At 38.0% G+C, this 14,481-nt stretch overlaps 1 protein-coding gene across 1 annotated transcript; it reads right to left on the reverse strand.

The window, feature by feature from the left end:
- Positions 1-2,139: 2,139 nt before the first annotated feature.
- Positions 2,140-3,637, reverse strand: LOC149840944 (RHOMBOID-like protein 13). Its single transcript, XM_090004593.1, has 2 exons — positions 3,504-3,637; positions 2,140-3,339 (listed from the first exon to the last, which is right to left on the reverse strand). Exon 2 carries the CDS (start codon positions 3,331-3,333, stop codon positions 2,518-2,520), a length of 816 nt encoding a protein of 271 aa, XP_089860719.1. The 5' UTR covers positions 3,334-3,339; positions 3,504-3,637; the 3' UTR covers positions 2,140-2,517.
- Positions 3,638-14,481: the final 10,844 nt, after the last annotated feature.

Below are 14,481 nucleotides of genomic sequence, written 5' to 3' on the forward strand. Positions count from 1 at the left end.
CTCAGACAGTGAGTCGTGTAAACACGATCCTCCTTGATGCAGGTCGTTTATGAGAAAACCTTCCCTCTTCTTTTTCTGGTTCTCCTCCCTCTCTGCCCACACCTAGCAAACTCTTGATAAAATTCCTCTGCTTTTTGTAGGTTTGCAAATGTGTCGAATCCTGAAAGAGAAATTTACAAAATTTGACTGACCCATATCCGAAGTTACTCGACTCTCCAATGTATTTTGGGATCTGAAATCTCACACGTTTGCATTCCCAGCTTTCTGTGCTGTTTTGGGAAGTGTTTAACCTAAAAAACCGGAGATAAAAGTCGCTGGGTAACACTTGCCTAATCCAGCTTGATTATCCAAAAAGATCCTGCTCTGTTAGTCATAGTTGCTGTTAGTGTAATAAATATAACTTCGAATATATTGCGTACTTATGCGTCAAACTATAACCATGTAATGACAATTTACATGGTTCACATTGCTATGCTCTCTCTCTCTCTCTCTCTCTCTCTCTCTCTCTCTATATATATATATATATATATATATATATATATATATATATATACCAGAGTAGTTTACTCAAACTATATTGCATATTAAATGAGAAAAGGCAGTGTTGTACTGCCATCATCATCAGCAATTAGTCAACTGCATGTTCACAAATTTAGGCTTGCATGACACCTAGCCTGGACTTGAGACCATACAAGCACCGCTCACTCTGACCAACACCTGGACTTTGATCATACTGGAGCAAGCTGATTGGGTCGTATCAATCACTTGATCCTTAGGCATCATCATGACTTTTTTTTCCCTTCTTTTGTAGAAAGTAGTATCTATTAATTTCATTTATTATAGAACAATATTCTACGAAAATTTAACATAAAAAGTGATGCACCAGTGGTTGAATGGGGCAGCTGGATGGTCAGGTTTGAATCCCAGGGTGTCATCCCCCAGTCTGACTATCAAAGACTCATATATTACATATTGAAGAATCGACCATAGCACATCCTCTCCACTCGTTGGCTCCTCGATTAAGGAGATCAGCAACCATAGCAAAATTATTCACATACTACAACGATAAGATTGAGTTGACATACAGTTGATAATCGTTAGGAGAATTGCATTATGCGTTACGACCTATCAGCTTTGCAGTAGATGGGATAAGCCAAAAACGCCAAGAGAATAAGCTGGCAATGAGAGAAAGAAGTCCGAAGACCATAATTTTACAAAAAATGACCAGGAAAGGGGAGGGAGCATGTTGTTAAGATGGTCCTAGAAAATGCCAATGGGTTAAAGAGATATCAGGGCAAAGTCAGGGCACAATCCTCTCAAAACCATAATCACATGCATTTTCAAGAAAGGCTCCTCGATGGGCAGAAATCATAGTACAAGGAGAAGAGAAAATGCCTTGAAAGACTGTTCTTAATGTGTTGGAATGAAAAGAAAAGACCGACCAAGAAACAAGCGGAAAAGGAAAAATAATCGATGGTAAGAAGTAATACAAGCAGAAAAAAGCCTCAAATGATCAAAGAATCATGAAAAAAAAAACGATGGGATAGTCATTCTGATAAGGTGTAAGGAAATGAGTTTGAAAACAAATGAAGGTGGGAAAGGAAACGAGTTGCAAACAAAGTGAAGGAGGACAACATGATGCGGAAGGGCATGTTTGTCTACAAAGGAGAAGAGCAACAAACACAAGACAAATTAGTGGAAAAGACGCGGATAGCACTTCTCATATGGCACACAGCTACTCACCTTTTTGCAGACACTTTCTGCTGCTTGTAGTAAAATTTACAGATTTACAACTCATAGAAAGGGAAGAAGGAAAACCATAAACGGCAAAGAAACATACAAGAAACAAGAAAAGATACAGTAAACCTAGGAACAGTTGTAGCTTTAAGCTGCATAAATTATCTCTTTCTCAAGCTATCGATCATAGAATGTCCAAGATGTCCAAGGTTTTCAAAGAGGTGCCACGAAAATCATAAAATTAATCAATATTGTAATGATACACATTTTCCTACTATTATATACACTCGACTAACAGAATGACGACACATTCAATACCTTCATGAGCATTCATTTGTCATTGCTTTTGGTGCAAACATAGAGTTATCTCCATGTGAAATCTGAAAAATGTGTGAGCGACTCTTTCTTTTAAAGAGAAAACATGTATTTCGCAATCTGGAGTTATTGTGAAATACGCCTATGAGCTAAAAATAGGCATAACCACATTTAGGAAAAAGAAGAGAAAGGGAAAACAAACAAATATGTTCTTTACACCAGCATGAATAGTATGAATTTATTTAACAGTTACCCATAACAGGTCATCAAACTGACTTTTCACTTACTACAAAAGTTAAGGAATCTCCTTGCAACTTCTAAAGGCTGAAGCCATCTTTGTGACATTAGATCCTGAAGAAGCCTCAACATCCATGCGGCCAATTGATTCTTCACATGCAAAGTGGTTTAAACATTGAGCATTCGTTAACAGAAAATCCAATGTTTCATTCAATGTCAGGTTAAAAGCTACACGAGTTCAGAAGCTCCAAAAGGTAGTGCATTCATCTGCAATATTCTGCTGTTTCCTGCTGCAAGAAAGCCAACAGTAGGCAGCGTGGAATCGGATACATGTTCAATCTCAATAAAAGAAATGTCAACCGTTCCCGTATGCTTCAAACTGAAGACAAACACTAGAACAATCCACCCAAGCATGGAAATTGCCCAATAATTATTCATCCCATGTATCAAACCCCAAGCAATTGAATAACCAACAACGATTCCAGATAAATGGCCAATAAAACTCGCTTGTGGAACAATTATCGACGTGAAGATGAGAGACTCAAAAGGCGCAAAGTTGATTGGGAGAGAAAGAAAACCAAAAAGATTCAACTTCGAAGATGGCTGCTTCGCTGCTAGTATTGTCATCCAACCAAAGACCACACACGAATACCCAACCGCAGTCACTCTTCTGAAATATTCCAGCTTAAACTTTTGAATCAGAACATGATACAACAACAGAACCAGCACCCCTGACAACACAACCAAAACCAAGGTATAATGGAGATAGAACTCCACCCCAAGACCAATGTGACCCATTTTTTCAATCACTCCAAGGCTCCAAAGAGCGCTCATGTTGAAAACCAAATGAATCACGCTAATGTGTGAGAAAGCCGAAGTGATGAGTCTCCAGTGCTGCCCATCCACCGCCGCTTCGTAGCTCAAACCGACATTAGAGTACCCAATATTCTTCTTCTGTATATAGAACCATATCGCACTGCAAACCCCTATAATACAACTGGTTGCGGGCTTTTCTAAGACTTCAAATACAAGAGGCCTCCCCATTATAACCTACAAGATATCATACCGATTCAGGTCATAAATATCAAACTCTTTGAAATCCCTGAATTGAAATGAACCAAACTGATCACCGAAATACCAAATCAAACTTCAACTTTTTATAGATATCAAAACTTTATCTAATAAACAAGATCAAGAATGCTTATGACACAAACCTTGCTCAATCAAGAATGTGTTCTTATGACACAAACCTTGCTCAATTCAAGTATCAAACCCACAATAATCTGAGTTTCAGGGAATTCAGCCAGAACCCCAACACCTGAAAGTGACAAAGCCAGAGCGGCCAAAGATCAACAAAACTGCTGCTCTATCATCGCCATTCCAGAAGGAAGAGATCAAAAACCATTCCGACAACAAACAACCGAACTATGCATTATCGCTTCGCCAATCACGAAAAACTCTACCCACTTTAACTTATCACCAACTGAATCCAATCAACACCCAGAAGCAATTCCCATCGAAACTCGAGTTTTTCTTCGCATCGGAGCAAAACCCACATCAGAGAATTGCCGATCCGAGCAGAATGACAAAAGACTTCATATGAAAACCACCGATTTCGGCAGAGAGATCGAACAAAAAGGGGGCAAATAAAACCACCAAGGAACGCCACACTAGGACTTTCGAGATAGTAAAACTGAAAAGGAACCACTCTGCACATAAAGAATAAGGGGGAAAAATTAGGGTTTCGGATTGAAGATTTCAGGGATCAAGAAGAGGAGAAAAGAAAAGAAGAGTTTTGGCGGTTGGGGGGATTTTTACCTGAAGGACTTCGATCCATCGGACGCCCACTACGTTCCCATTTTCATTTGGGTAATTTGCATATAGGTGCCTAAGGTAAGTCGAATTTCAGTTTCGCCGTCTCATTTTTTAAATATTTTAAATTAGCTCTACCTTCTCAAGAAATTGACGGCCTAGGCCGAGATACCTTTAAAATTTAAATATCACTTACCTCTAGCTAATTCTTTAAGATGTTATCTTAAATAACTGAAAACTGATGTGCTAAAGATAAATCCAATGTATATAGTAGCTGCTCATATGTAAATTACACTTTTTCATGTTTTATTAGCATGTCAGTGAGACGAGTTGTCAGCATAGTTACCAAGAAAAGAAATGGAAAAGGAATCAGAAAAGCGAGTGTTAAAAAGTAGTATGAAGCGGGAAGCGGTTGTCAAACTGTGGTTGTCAGCACCAAAGTATTAGGGCTTGGACCCACTAAAGCAAGTCTCATTAGTACTCTCAAGAAAAAAAAAACAATGGTTTGCATTTGGGTCGAATATCTGACCAAATCCAAGTCTATTTAGTTGGATTTGGCAGAGCAACTGAAGTCCAACTACTAATTGAACTCGAATTTGGGTTTAGTTTTGTTTTACATTCAGCTCCAAATCTGATTCAAAGTCCCTTAAAATATAGCATGTTGGCACATAAGGCCATGTTTTGGGGCCCGTATTTGTCAATGAAAATACCAAATTAAGGATTTGAGAAGTCTACAGTTTGGATCTTGATGGATTTAGCATTTCCATAGCTCCTTGGATGCCTTATTGTGATTCCAGCTGGGTTTGACATCAGATCAAACATGGGCGAGGTGGGTCCGGTCTTGGCTCACCACCATCAAATAACCCCCCACCACAGCTGCATCTTCCCCTCTTCCACCTGCTTTTCCTCTAACAACAGGTCCCCCATGACAAGGTCTGATCAGGTGATGCATCAAAACACAAAGTTGTTTGGTTTCAAAATCACCACCATCGATGACCTTCATCGCCATCATTAATCGTGCAAACAGCGGGGCCCACCAAAACTCGCTGATGTTATTATTACAGAGTAGATAACTCACATTGTAAAAAAAGGTTTAAATCATATATACATTTATCAAGATTGGAAGTAGGGGTGCACACGAGCCGGGTTCGAGCTGACTTTGAGTTTCAAAAACTGAACTCTGAGATGAAGTTTCATTGATCAAACCCGGTTCCAGCTCGAAGCCGAGCTGGCCACGCACTGTACAAACCCAGTCTTAGCTGAGCACTGAGCCAGGCTCCACTGTTGGACTTTAACGAACCTGGATCAAGTATTATGTGAATCAGTTTTCCATTTTACATTTGGTCAATCCACATACAACATTTTATCTTCTCTTCTCCCCATTATGGGTCTAGTTTTGAATTCAACCCCTCTTGTATGCCTTCATCTGCGCCCTTTCTCTTTTCTTTCTCTGCTTGAAACTGCACCAACTTGATAACAGAAACACCAGCGTGTGTGTTCAATTTATAGAACAGGTAAGGCGGTTTAAGGATGTTTAAAACCATCAATTAGAAAGAGTTCTATTTCTTTTATAGGCACAGTAGGTTTGCGAATGTTTACAAAACAATTGTTTTTGGATAAGTTTTTAATATGCATTAGGATTGAAGAGCTTTGTTTGAACTGTAAGTTAAGGACCCTGCACAAGCTAAGGATGAAAAATGGTATCAAGCATAGGGACTAAATCCACATGCATATGCATCTACTATGGACTCTTCTCAATCTAAAGAGTAATTACGTGTACCTAGAGACTTGAGCTAGTTAAGAAACATTAGGAGAAACACTCAGAAAGTCGATAAAAAAAAAAAAGGATCAACTAGGCTGCCTTTTTTCTTTACCTAAAAAAAGCAAGCAAACTTTGTTCTCTAGAGAAACACTCATAAGAAACACTCGGGAAAACTGGCTTATTAGAAACAATGAAATCCATACAGAAAGAAGTTGCTAATAAAACATAACCACTACCATAAAAAAATGAGTATTCTACAGTCAGAAAGATGAGTAAGAAATCACCGTCTCAAGTTCCCTTCTTAAGAATGGCTTACAGAAAAAAACAAAAGAAAGAAAATAGAACAGTTGCCAAAACTATTGAAGCAGAACCAAGTTTCAAAGATGCAGAAAGAAATAACAGCATCTGGATTACATCCATAAAAGAAACAGAAGCACCATTCTCTCATCTGTCAAGAGAGAACACTAAAAAGTAGTGCAAAAGGGAGTATACTCTCGCCGGAAAACAAGAAATATGCTCATTTTCTGGCTGGGAAGCACCACGAAACACGCTTGTTCACATGAAAACAATGCAAAATGGTAGCACACAACAAAAAAGATAGAGAAAAAGCATCATCGGCTTCCATGAATGTTTCCTTTTACTCTGATGCAAAGTAAAACTTTATAAGAAACAACACGGAAGTTAAAAAGTGAAAAGGTGGAACATACAGCATGCCGTCAAGCAGGGGTGAAAATTGGTGCCCCATAAGCAAAGATGATTTACACAATCATTTCATAGAACTGTTTACCCCTAAGCAGTGCTTCACTGGAATCATCTGAACAAGCTTGAAAGGCTTAATATACATGAAGAAAGAATGAACTCATATATTGGAGACATTTTTCCAGACTGTGCCAAAAGGAAAATATACAAATGACAATTTCAAATGTACGTATATTCTCGTTGTCACCATGAAAACGTCCTTAACCCTGACAAAAGATGCAAAAGTAAGCCCCTAAAGCTCAGGCCATCATTGTCGCATTGCAACAAACCACATGCCAAAGACCAACTTCAGCCTTACCTATGTTCATTGTAACCTTGTTTTCTTCTGTAACCAAAAACCCATCAATCATCGATTCACCATAACCATCAACCAACAAAGGTAAATTGTGAACACATTCATATACCAAAAAATTAATCACCATAACCATCAACCAACACAAGGGGATTATTTTGCCCATCCAAAATTAAATGTATGTATATCATTGTATTTCACTGTGATAAAAATTACAAAGTTGTATACCACCTTTAACTTTTTGCACATTATATACAAAAAAAGTAACAAATCCTAACCTGCATGAACAAAAAAAATAGGACCTACTCATAGAATTGACTATCTTGTTGGATTAACCACCACGATTGACGTGGTGGTTATCCACGATGTGGATACATCCCCACATCAGGGATGATCCATCCGATAAACAAGGTATAGGATAAGGGGGAACGGTTACGCAAACCGTTCCCACCTTATGATTTATAAATACAAGGTATCATGAGCGACCCTGATACGGGGAATACAAGTCTACTCACCGGCTGCCTGAGGAAGCTTGCGCTTGTGGTAGCTGCAGCACGGCTGAGCAGAGAACCTTCGGCGACCTCCATCTCCGGTAACCACTGCAGTCCGCCAATGGTTGCCTCAGGTACGCTGTCCTCAGTGCTCTGTGTTTTCTATTTCTACGCAGGGCCACCGCTTTTCAAGAGTCGGCGACACCGGACATACGATCTCCCAACAATGGGTTATGGGCACACACCCCGCATCCGCTGCGCGGGGTGTGCTCTGGTCATACCGGCCATGCAGGTCGCCGTGGGGCGATTATGCAGCCGGTCGCCGACGGGACTCTTTTTCCCCTTCTTTTCTTCAGCCGGTCAGATCCTCTTTCTTTCTGCAAATAGAGCCTTCTGGGCAATATAAACTATTTTATATTGATTGTGTAATACTAATATGAAATGCTTTTATTACAGCATAATGAACAAATAAATTCCAAGTAAAAAAAAAACTATATATATAGTGTTTTAGGAAGGAGGAGCACCCCTCTTCCTTCGTGAAATATTGTGTTTTAATTTAAATATAAACTAAGTCATATAAAAGGTATTTATTTTTTAGTTATTTAGTTGTATATTTTAAAAACAAGTTATAATATATTCTAAATATATACATATTTGTATGTCTTAATTAATTATTTATTTATTATAAAATATTAATAAATATCATCTATCTAGGTCCCACCATATGAACATGCCATTAATTATCTAGTATGGTAATTCAAGAGTTTTTGAAAAAAAATTATAATATATCATATAAAAAAAACTATGTAGAGAGTGGCTAAGCAAAATTTTAATGACAATGTTAGAGCACATATCAACTATCTGTTTTTTTGTACTTATTGCCCTTACTTTTGTTTTTATAATATTTAGGACTTAAAATAAGGTATAAGATTAAGATTAGGATAAAATATAAGAAACCGAACTATTTAATAATTTGTTATGCACTATATTAGATGATGTGAAAAGCATTTATTACTACTCAATGAGCATATACGAGCAAAGTTTGGTCAAACACCTATTCTTTATGTTTGACTTGCCGAGTCTATTTCAAGAGACTGAATTGAACAGTTTACTAGCCGAGCCATGATCGATCAACTTTTTTTGTTTCTTAACTATAGTAAAAAAAAACCCTACTTTATGATTCTTCTCACGTTCTCGTGAGAGAATGAATCATGTTTAAGGCGTTGTTTGGGAGGCTGGTGTTGAAGAGGAAATGAGAGAGGATTGTTCAAAATGACCCACCTCACCTCAACTCCCAACTTGGTTCTCTTCTTCAGAAACTGGGTTCGAAGCACTTGCTGGTATTTATTAAATCTTCATTAAGTACCATCTCCCTTCTCATCTTTGGCTACCAAACATATATATATATATATATATATATATATATATATATATATATATATATATATATATATATATATATATATCCTAATTCATTATGTCACAACCACGTTTTTTAATTTACATTTGTAATAAAATGAGAACATAATAAGGCTTGCGAGAATTAAGGCCGGGAGACAAGACGAGCCACTTGCAAGTCGGTTCGCGTGGCTGGTTACCTAAGAGCTCATGAAATGGGCTCAACAAGCTCGAGCATAAACAAGCCTCCGAATGGTTAGCGTAGTTGGAGCGGGCCTTGGATGGCACACCACCAGTCAGGGTTCAATTATCGCGGGCGCTAACCCCTTGCATAAACCAAAGCCCAGCACAGGCCTTGAAATTTGATAACTTCACCCCTCAATCAGTTATTTAAAAAAAAAATACTTAAAATTATTTTTTAGTATTTTAATAGCTTTAACACGTGTCACATTCTAATTGACACGTGATATTTTTAATTATTTTTTGACTGATTCAAAACGATGAACTTGAGTATCGGTATTAGCCAATTCACCAAGGCCAAACAATACGGGCCGATAAGGATACTAACAACCTTGGTCCTAACCACGGCGTTTTAAGCCCCCGAGGACCGCAACTAAGTATCTGTACAATGGGTTACGGTTTCCTGGTGTAAAACCAACACATAATCAATCATTTGAAATAGGATGGGTTTTATCTTACATTTAATCTTAGCCGTCCAATCAACAACTAGATGGTTGTGCTGGATGGTTAGAATTGAACGTAAGATCAAACCCATCACGTACTCGTGTAAAACATGAAAAAAAAGAACACGAACAAACAATCAGTATTGGGTGAGGGACAACACGGGTCATTCAGTTTAACATTCACGACTGTTCTAAAATGAGTCTGGATAGGGTGCAATATGATTGCACAAATTTTTTACATTAAAAACGTGGCCCCACACAACTGACAGGCTATGTCTTTAAGATGAAGGGTGATCAGGTACTTGATGCACCAATATTTTGGGACAGATCACCCTCCATCTTGAGGACAGAGCCTTCAGGTAGCCCAAGACTTATGAAGGGCGATCAATTACTTGATGCACAAATATTGTGCACTTCATTTTTTAGAAGCAGGTTATGTGCCCCCCCCCGAAGATGGCCGTTATCGCGTGTTTGGGGGTCTCAATGAGCACCACGTATTTTAGCATGTGTGACTCATATCTCCATGTTTGTCAGTATCACTTAGCATCATAATCTGGTGCAATTGCAAAGACATAAGTAACCTTTTCTGCCATTCTTGCCATAAAACGACGGTTCTGAAAGATGACAAAAATGTTCTTCATTCAAAAAAAAAAAAAACGACGATTCGAGATCCTCCATCTAGAAAAGTGAAATGTCGGTTCGACAATGATGTTAACTCTTTATAGTCCAAACATTTCGTTTTTGCCTTAAGCAGTAAACTTTTGCACCATATGCTGTAACAGGAGCTTCTTTTGACAATGCAAACTTTGTCGTCGTCTCCTACCACCGGAGTAGCAGTTGTACCATCTTCTGTTGTCGTCGGAGCACCCTTCGTCGTCATCTGCTGCCACCAGAGCACCATTTTCTGTCGTCTACTGTCGTCGGAGCACCCTTTTCCGTCATCTGCTGCTGTCGGAATATCCTTTGTTGTCGTCTGCGCAGTGGTAGCATCGTTGCCACCATCGACTGTGTCTACAACCTTGGTAATCCTTCACTGTCGGATTACCAAGGTTTCGTTATCCAAACAAATCGATTTGTAAATATGAATGCTAAATCTTACAACTGGTTTTACTATTCATGCTAAATAACACCTATTTTCATACTGAAACAAATTGATTTATACCTATCTACCTTCTGGGCGTCGAAAAATAGTTAGTTAACACGATTTGTTCTTATGAAGGCCAAACATTTCAACGATGTGTACTTATGAAGGTTATATTTCTACAATGATTTGTACGTTCAATGCATCAACGATTTATACGTTTGAGACAGTAACGATTTAATGGAACTACCACGATTTGTACTTAAGTTTGATAAATCGTACAACAATGTATACATATGAAGCCAAACATTACAACGATATGTACTTATGAAGGTTGCGATTTATACAACAATTTGTAAGTTTAAAGCAACAATGATTTATATATTTAAAGCACTAAAGATGTGTATTTATGAAGTTACCTCGATTTGTACTTAAGTTTGCTAAATCTTACAACGACGTTTACTTATGAAGCCAAATATTACGATGATTTATAATGTTGGTGATTATGTAACGAATGAGATAATTCATATTATTATATACTTGGGGAGGCGGTTGTAACATATAATGATGCAATTAAATTTATGTGTTGTGCATGTTAGCAATGTCTAAAACTCGTCAGACAAGAAATCCCCTGGTGTTCTATGGGATGAATATTAGAGAAGTTATCTGTTAGTCCTATTTATATGAGCGTTATGAAAGGTACTAAAATATAATGAAGATTGAGAATGATAAAGACAAAGACAAAGCATTGAAATTGTATTAAGCGGAGGATTATCCATCAGATATTGAGGCTGAAGACCAAAGGAAGAATGAGGAAGAACTAAAGATAAAGAAGAATAAGATGGATGACGAAGAGAAAGAAAAGCAAAGGAAGAATAAGGAGGAGAACGAAAAGCAAAGGCAAAGGAAGAAGGCGGAGGAGATGGAAAGGAAAAGAAAGAATAAGGAGTAGGAGAATGAAAGGCAAAAAAAGAATGAGGAGGAGGAGGAGGAGAGGGAAAGGCAAAAAAAGAATAAGGAGGAGGAGAGGGAACGACAATTGAAGAAGAAGGAGGAGGAAGAAAAAAAAATGCAACTGATGAAGCAAAAATATTTTAAAAAGCAAAGGCGAATAAGGCAAATAAAGAAAGAGGCGAAGGAGGAGAGGGAAAGGCAAAAAAAGAATAAGGAGGAGAGAGAAAGACAAATGAAGGAGAAGGAGGAGGAGGAAAAGAAGAAAAAACAAATGATGAAGATGGAAGAGGAAAGGGAAAGGAAGAAGCATCGGGATGGGGAAGAAAAGAAAAGGCAAAGGAAAGAGAAGGAGTATAAGGAAGAGAAGAAAATAAAAAGGAAGGAGGAGGACGAGGAAGATAAGGAAAGAGAAAGGAAGGAGCATGAGGAGGAAGAGAAGGAAAGGGAAAAGAAAAAGCAGAAGGAAAGAGAAAGGAAAGAAGAAATTTAAAAGCAAAGGAGGGAGGCGATGGAGCGAACGGCTGAAGAAGTAGAAAAGCAGTGGGAGGTGGCAGAGCAACAATAAAGGCAGAGGAAGGAGGGAGGGGATAAAGAAGAGAAAATTATGACAAAGGTATATAAATTGATCTTGTCTGTCATGATTTACTGTGATAGCGATTACTATGTATAGCGATTACTGTGAATGATTTACTGTGATAGGTATTATTATGTATAGCGATTACGGAGATAGCGATTACTGTGATATCGATTACTATGTATAGTGATTACTGTGTTAGCAATTACTGTGATAGTATGTGTGCAACAATTATTATTTATAGTGATTACTGTCTACAGCGATGTGTAGAAGTACAAATGGGTCTAATTTACAATTGATACGAATAATATGTTATTTTGTATTACAGGGAGGTCAGAAGAGAAGTAGAGCACCAGGTGAAAAGCTTGGAGGGCGGTGTCTGTGGCATGTAGTTCTATCGTGGTATGGACAACTGAGTGAATATTAGAAGGATCGATTACGAAATATGCACTTCGACGACCTTCTGGACCAACATTATTTGAAACGTGCTGGAACACCATGACTCACCTGGTAAATAAGTGGAATCATCGGACGAATACATTCCAGTTTTATTCTTTTGAGATCACCATGACTCTAGAAGATGTGAAGCAGATTACTGGCCTTAAGTGTCATGGCAATGCAGTCCTATTACGGAATTCAAACTATAACGCAAGGAAAAAGTGCATGGCCCTTCTAGGAATGTCGATGGATGACTAGAGTCAATGTATTTCTGGTGGAAGCAATTTCACATTAATGAAAGTTTATTATTTTCGTAATAAATGGGAATGTCGGTCTGCTACATGTGCATCAGAAAGAGCTGACCAAGAGTTGCGCGGCTTCCTTCTTTATTTTTTTGGTCTTACTTTATTTTCTGATTGTTCTGTTTCAAGAATAAGTTACTTGTGACTGCAGTTCCTGAAAGACTTAGATGAAGACGACAACTATGCATGGGGTGTTGCTATGCTCGCACACTTGTACAGTCAACTTTACTGTGCGAGTAAGGTTACAAAAACCGTCGGGGGGGGTTTGGCCATTTGTTCAGGTATTTGTTTATTACATATTTAGTACTTGTAGACTAAGCTCGTTGAAGGTTGTAGTCTTACTAATATATTATTTTTGTAGGCCTAGGTGTGGGAACATATTGTCACGTCGCATCCTCAGTGTGGCCCTGCGATTTATGGTTTTCCAAAGATCGGTCGGTGGGCTAGAATAAATGTCAAGGAGGATAATGCTAAGTTCATTTTAGATGGTCTGCAACTAAATGAGGTAAATGGTTTAAAATCATTTACAATGGGTTCAATATTTATCATTCAATAGTATAAATCGTTGAAATGTTTAGCATTCTTAAGTAATCATCGTTGCAGGAATCTGTCTTCGTTAGTACAGATCGTTATTGTTTTAACATTTATCTTTTAGTATTGTAAATCATAGTAATCATTTGCATTCTTAGTAACAGTCATTGTAATATATTTAGCACTCGTTATTATAAATAATTTTAATATTTAGCATTCACTAGCATGAATAATTGTCTATACCTAAACCATAATCTCAAATGTACAGGTTGTGTGGAGACCGTATGAAGATGGAGAGGACGAGGATCAAAAGCTTGTTGCTGAAGGTGCGAGATTGTCTAACCGCGATATTTGGCTGTTTAGAAATTATGAAGCCAAGTTGCAGCATGGTAGTCGAGTTCTCCTACAATCTGGCTTGGGACAGTCTATCCCAAAGAAGACTGTGGAAGTCAGAAGAAAGATGAATAGTGGTGGGGCCAGGAACTTGAATTGGTACAAATGTTACAGGGAACAATTAGATAGCTGGAACAAAGGAGGTGTTTGTGCCATAATGTATGATTATAAAGAACGACAGTATGATCCAAACTATTTCCAAAAATATTGGGAACCCATTCGTCAAAATCTAGATATTGAGAATATTGGGAATCCATGCCTCCCTCCTATCTCTCATCATATCGCATCTCAGCATAGAAAACACGTCCATTGTATCCCTCCGATTACAACAACGATTACCTCAGTAATAGTACACGATGAGGAGCAGACACAGCTCACAAAAAAGAATATAGTCTCTTGTACAAGGTTTGAGATGTTAGAGAGGGAGAATAAGGACTTACAAAAGGAGGTGAGCAATTTGGGGAGATAAATGTGGTCACTGGTAGAGATGATGATCAGTGTTTATAATAAGTTTGAGGGAACCAAGAGCCACCGATGATAGATAGTCCACCAAGAAAAAGAAAGAGATGATGTGTATGTCATAGTCCATATGAGTCGTCAAGTGCCACTGAATAAACGATAGCGATTCTTTTTATCTAGATAATTATTTGTTATAATTTTATGATTCTTTGTTGTAATTCTATAATTATTTTTTGTAATATGACAATCTTTAATTGTTTTTT

Source organism: Nuphar pumila, chromosome 4, assembly GCF_984573655.1.
Source record: "Nuphar pumila chromosome 4, dmNupPumi1.hap1.1, whole genome shotgun sequence".
Classification (NCBI taxonomy): domain Eukaryota; kingdom Viridiplantae; phylum Streptophyta; class Magnoliopsida; order Nymphaeales; family Nymphaeaceae; genus Nuphar; species Nuphar pumila.

Bases quoted from the DNA above. Each gene is read 5' to 3' on its own strand.
- LOC149840944 (XM_090004593.1), bottom strand. From the start codon at position 3,333: ATGGGGAGGCCTCTTGTATTTGAAGTCTTAGAAAAGCCCGCAACCAGT.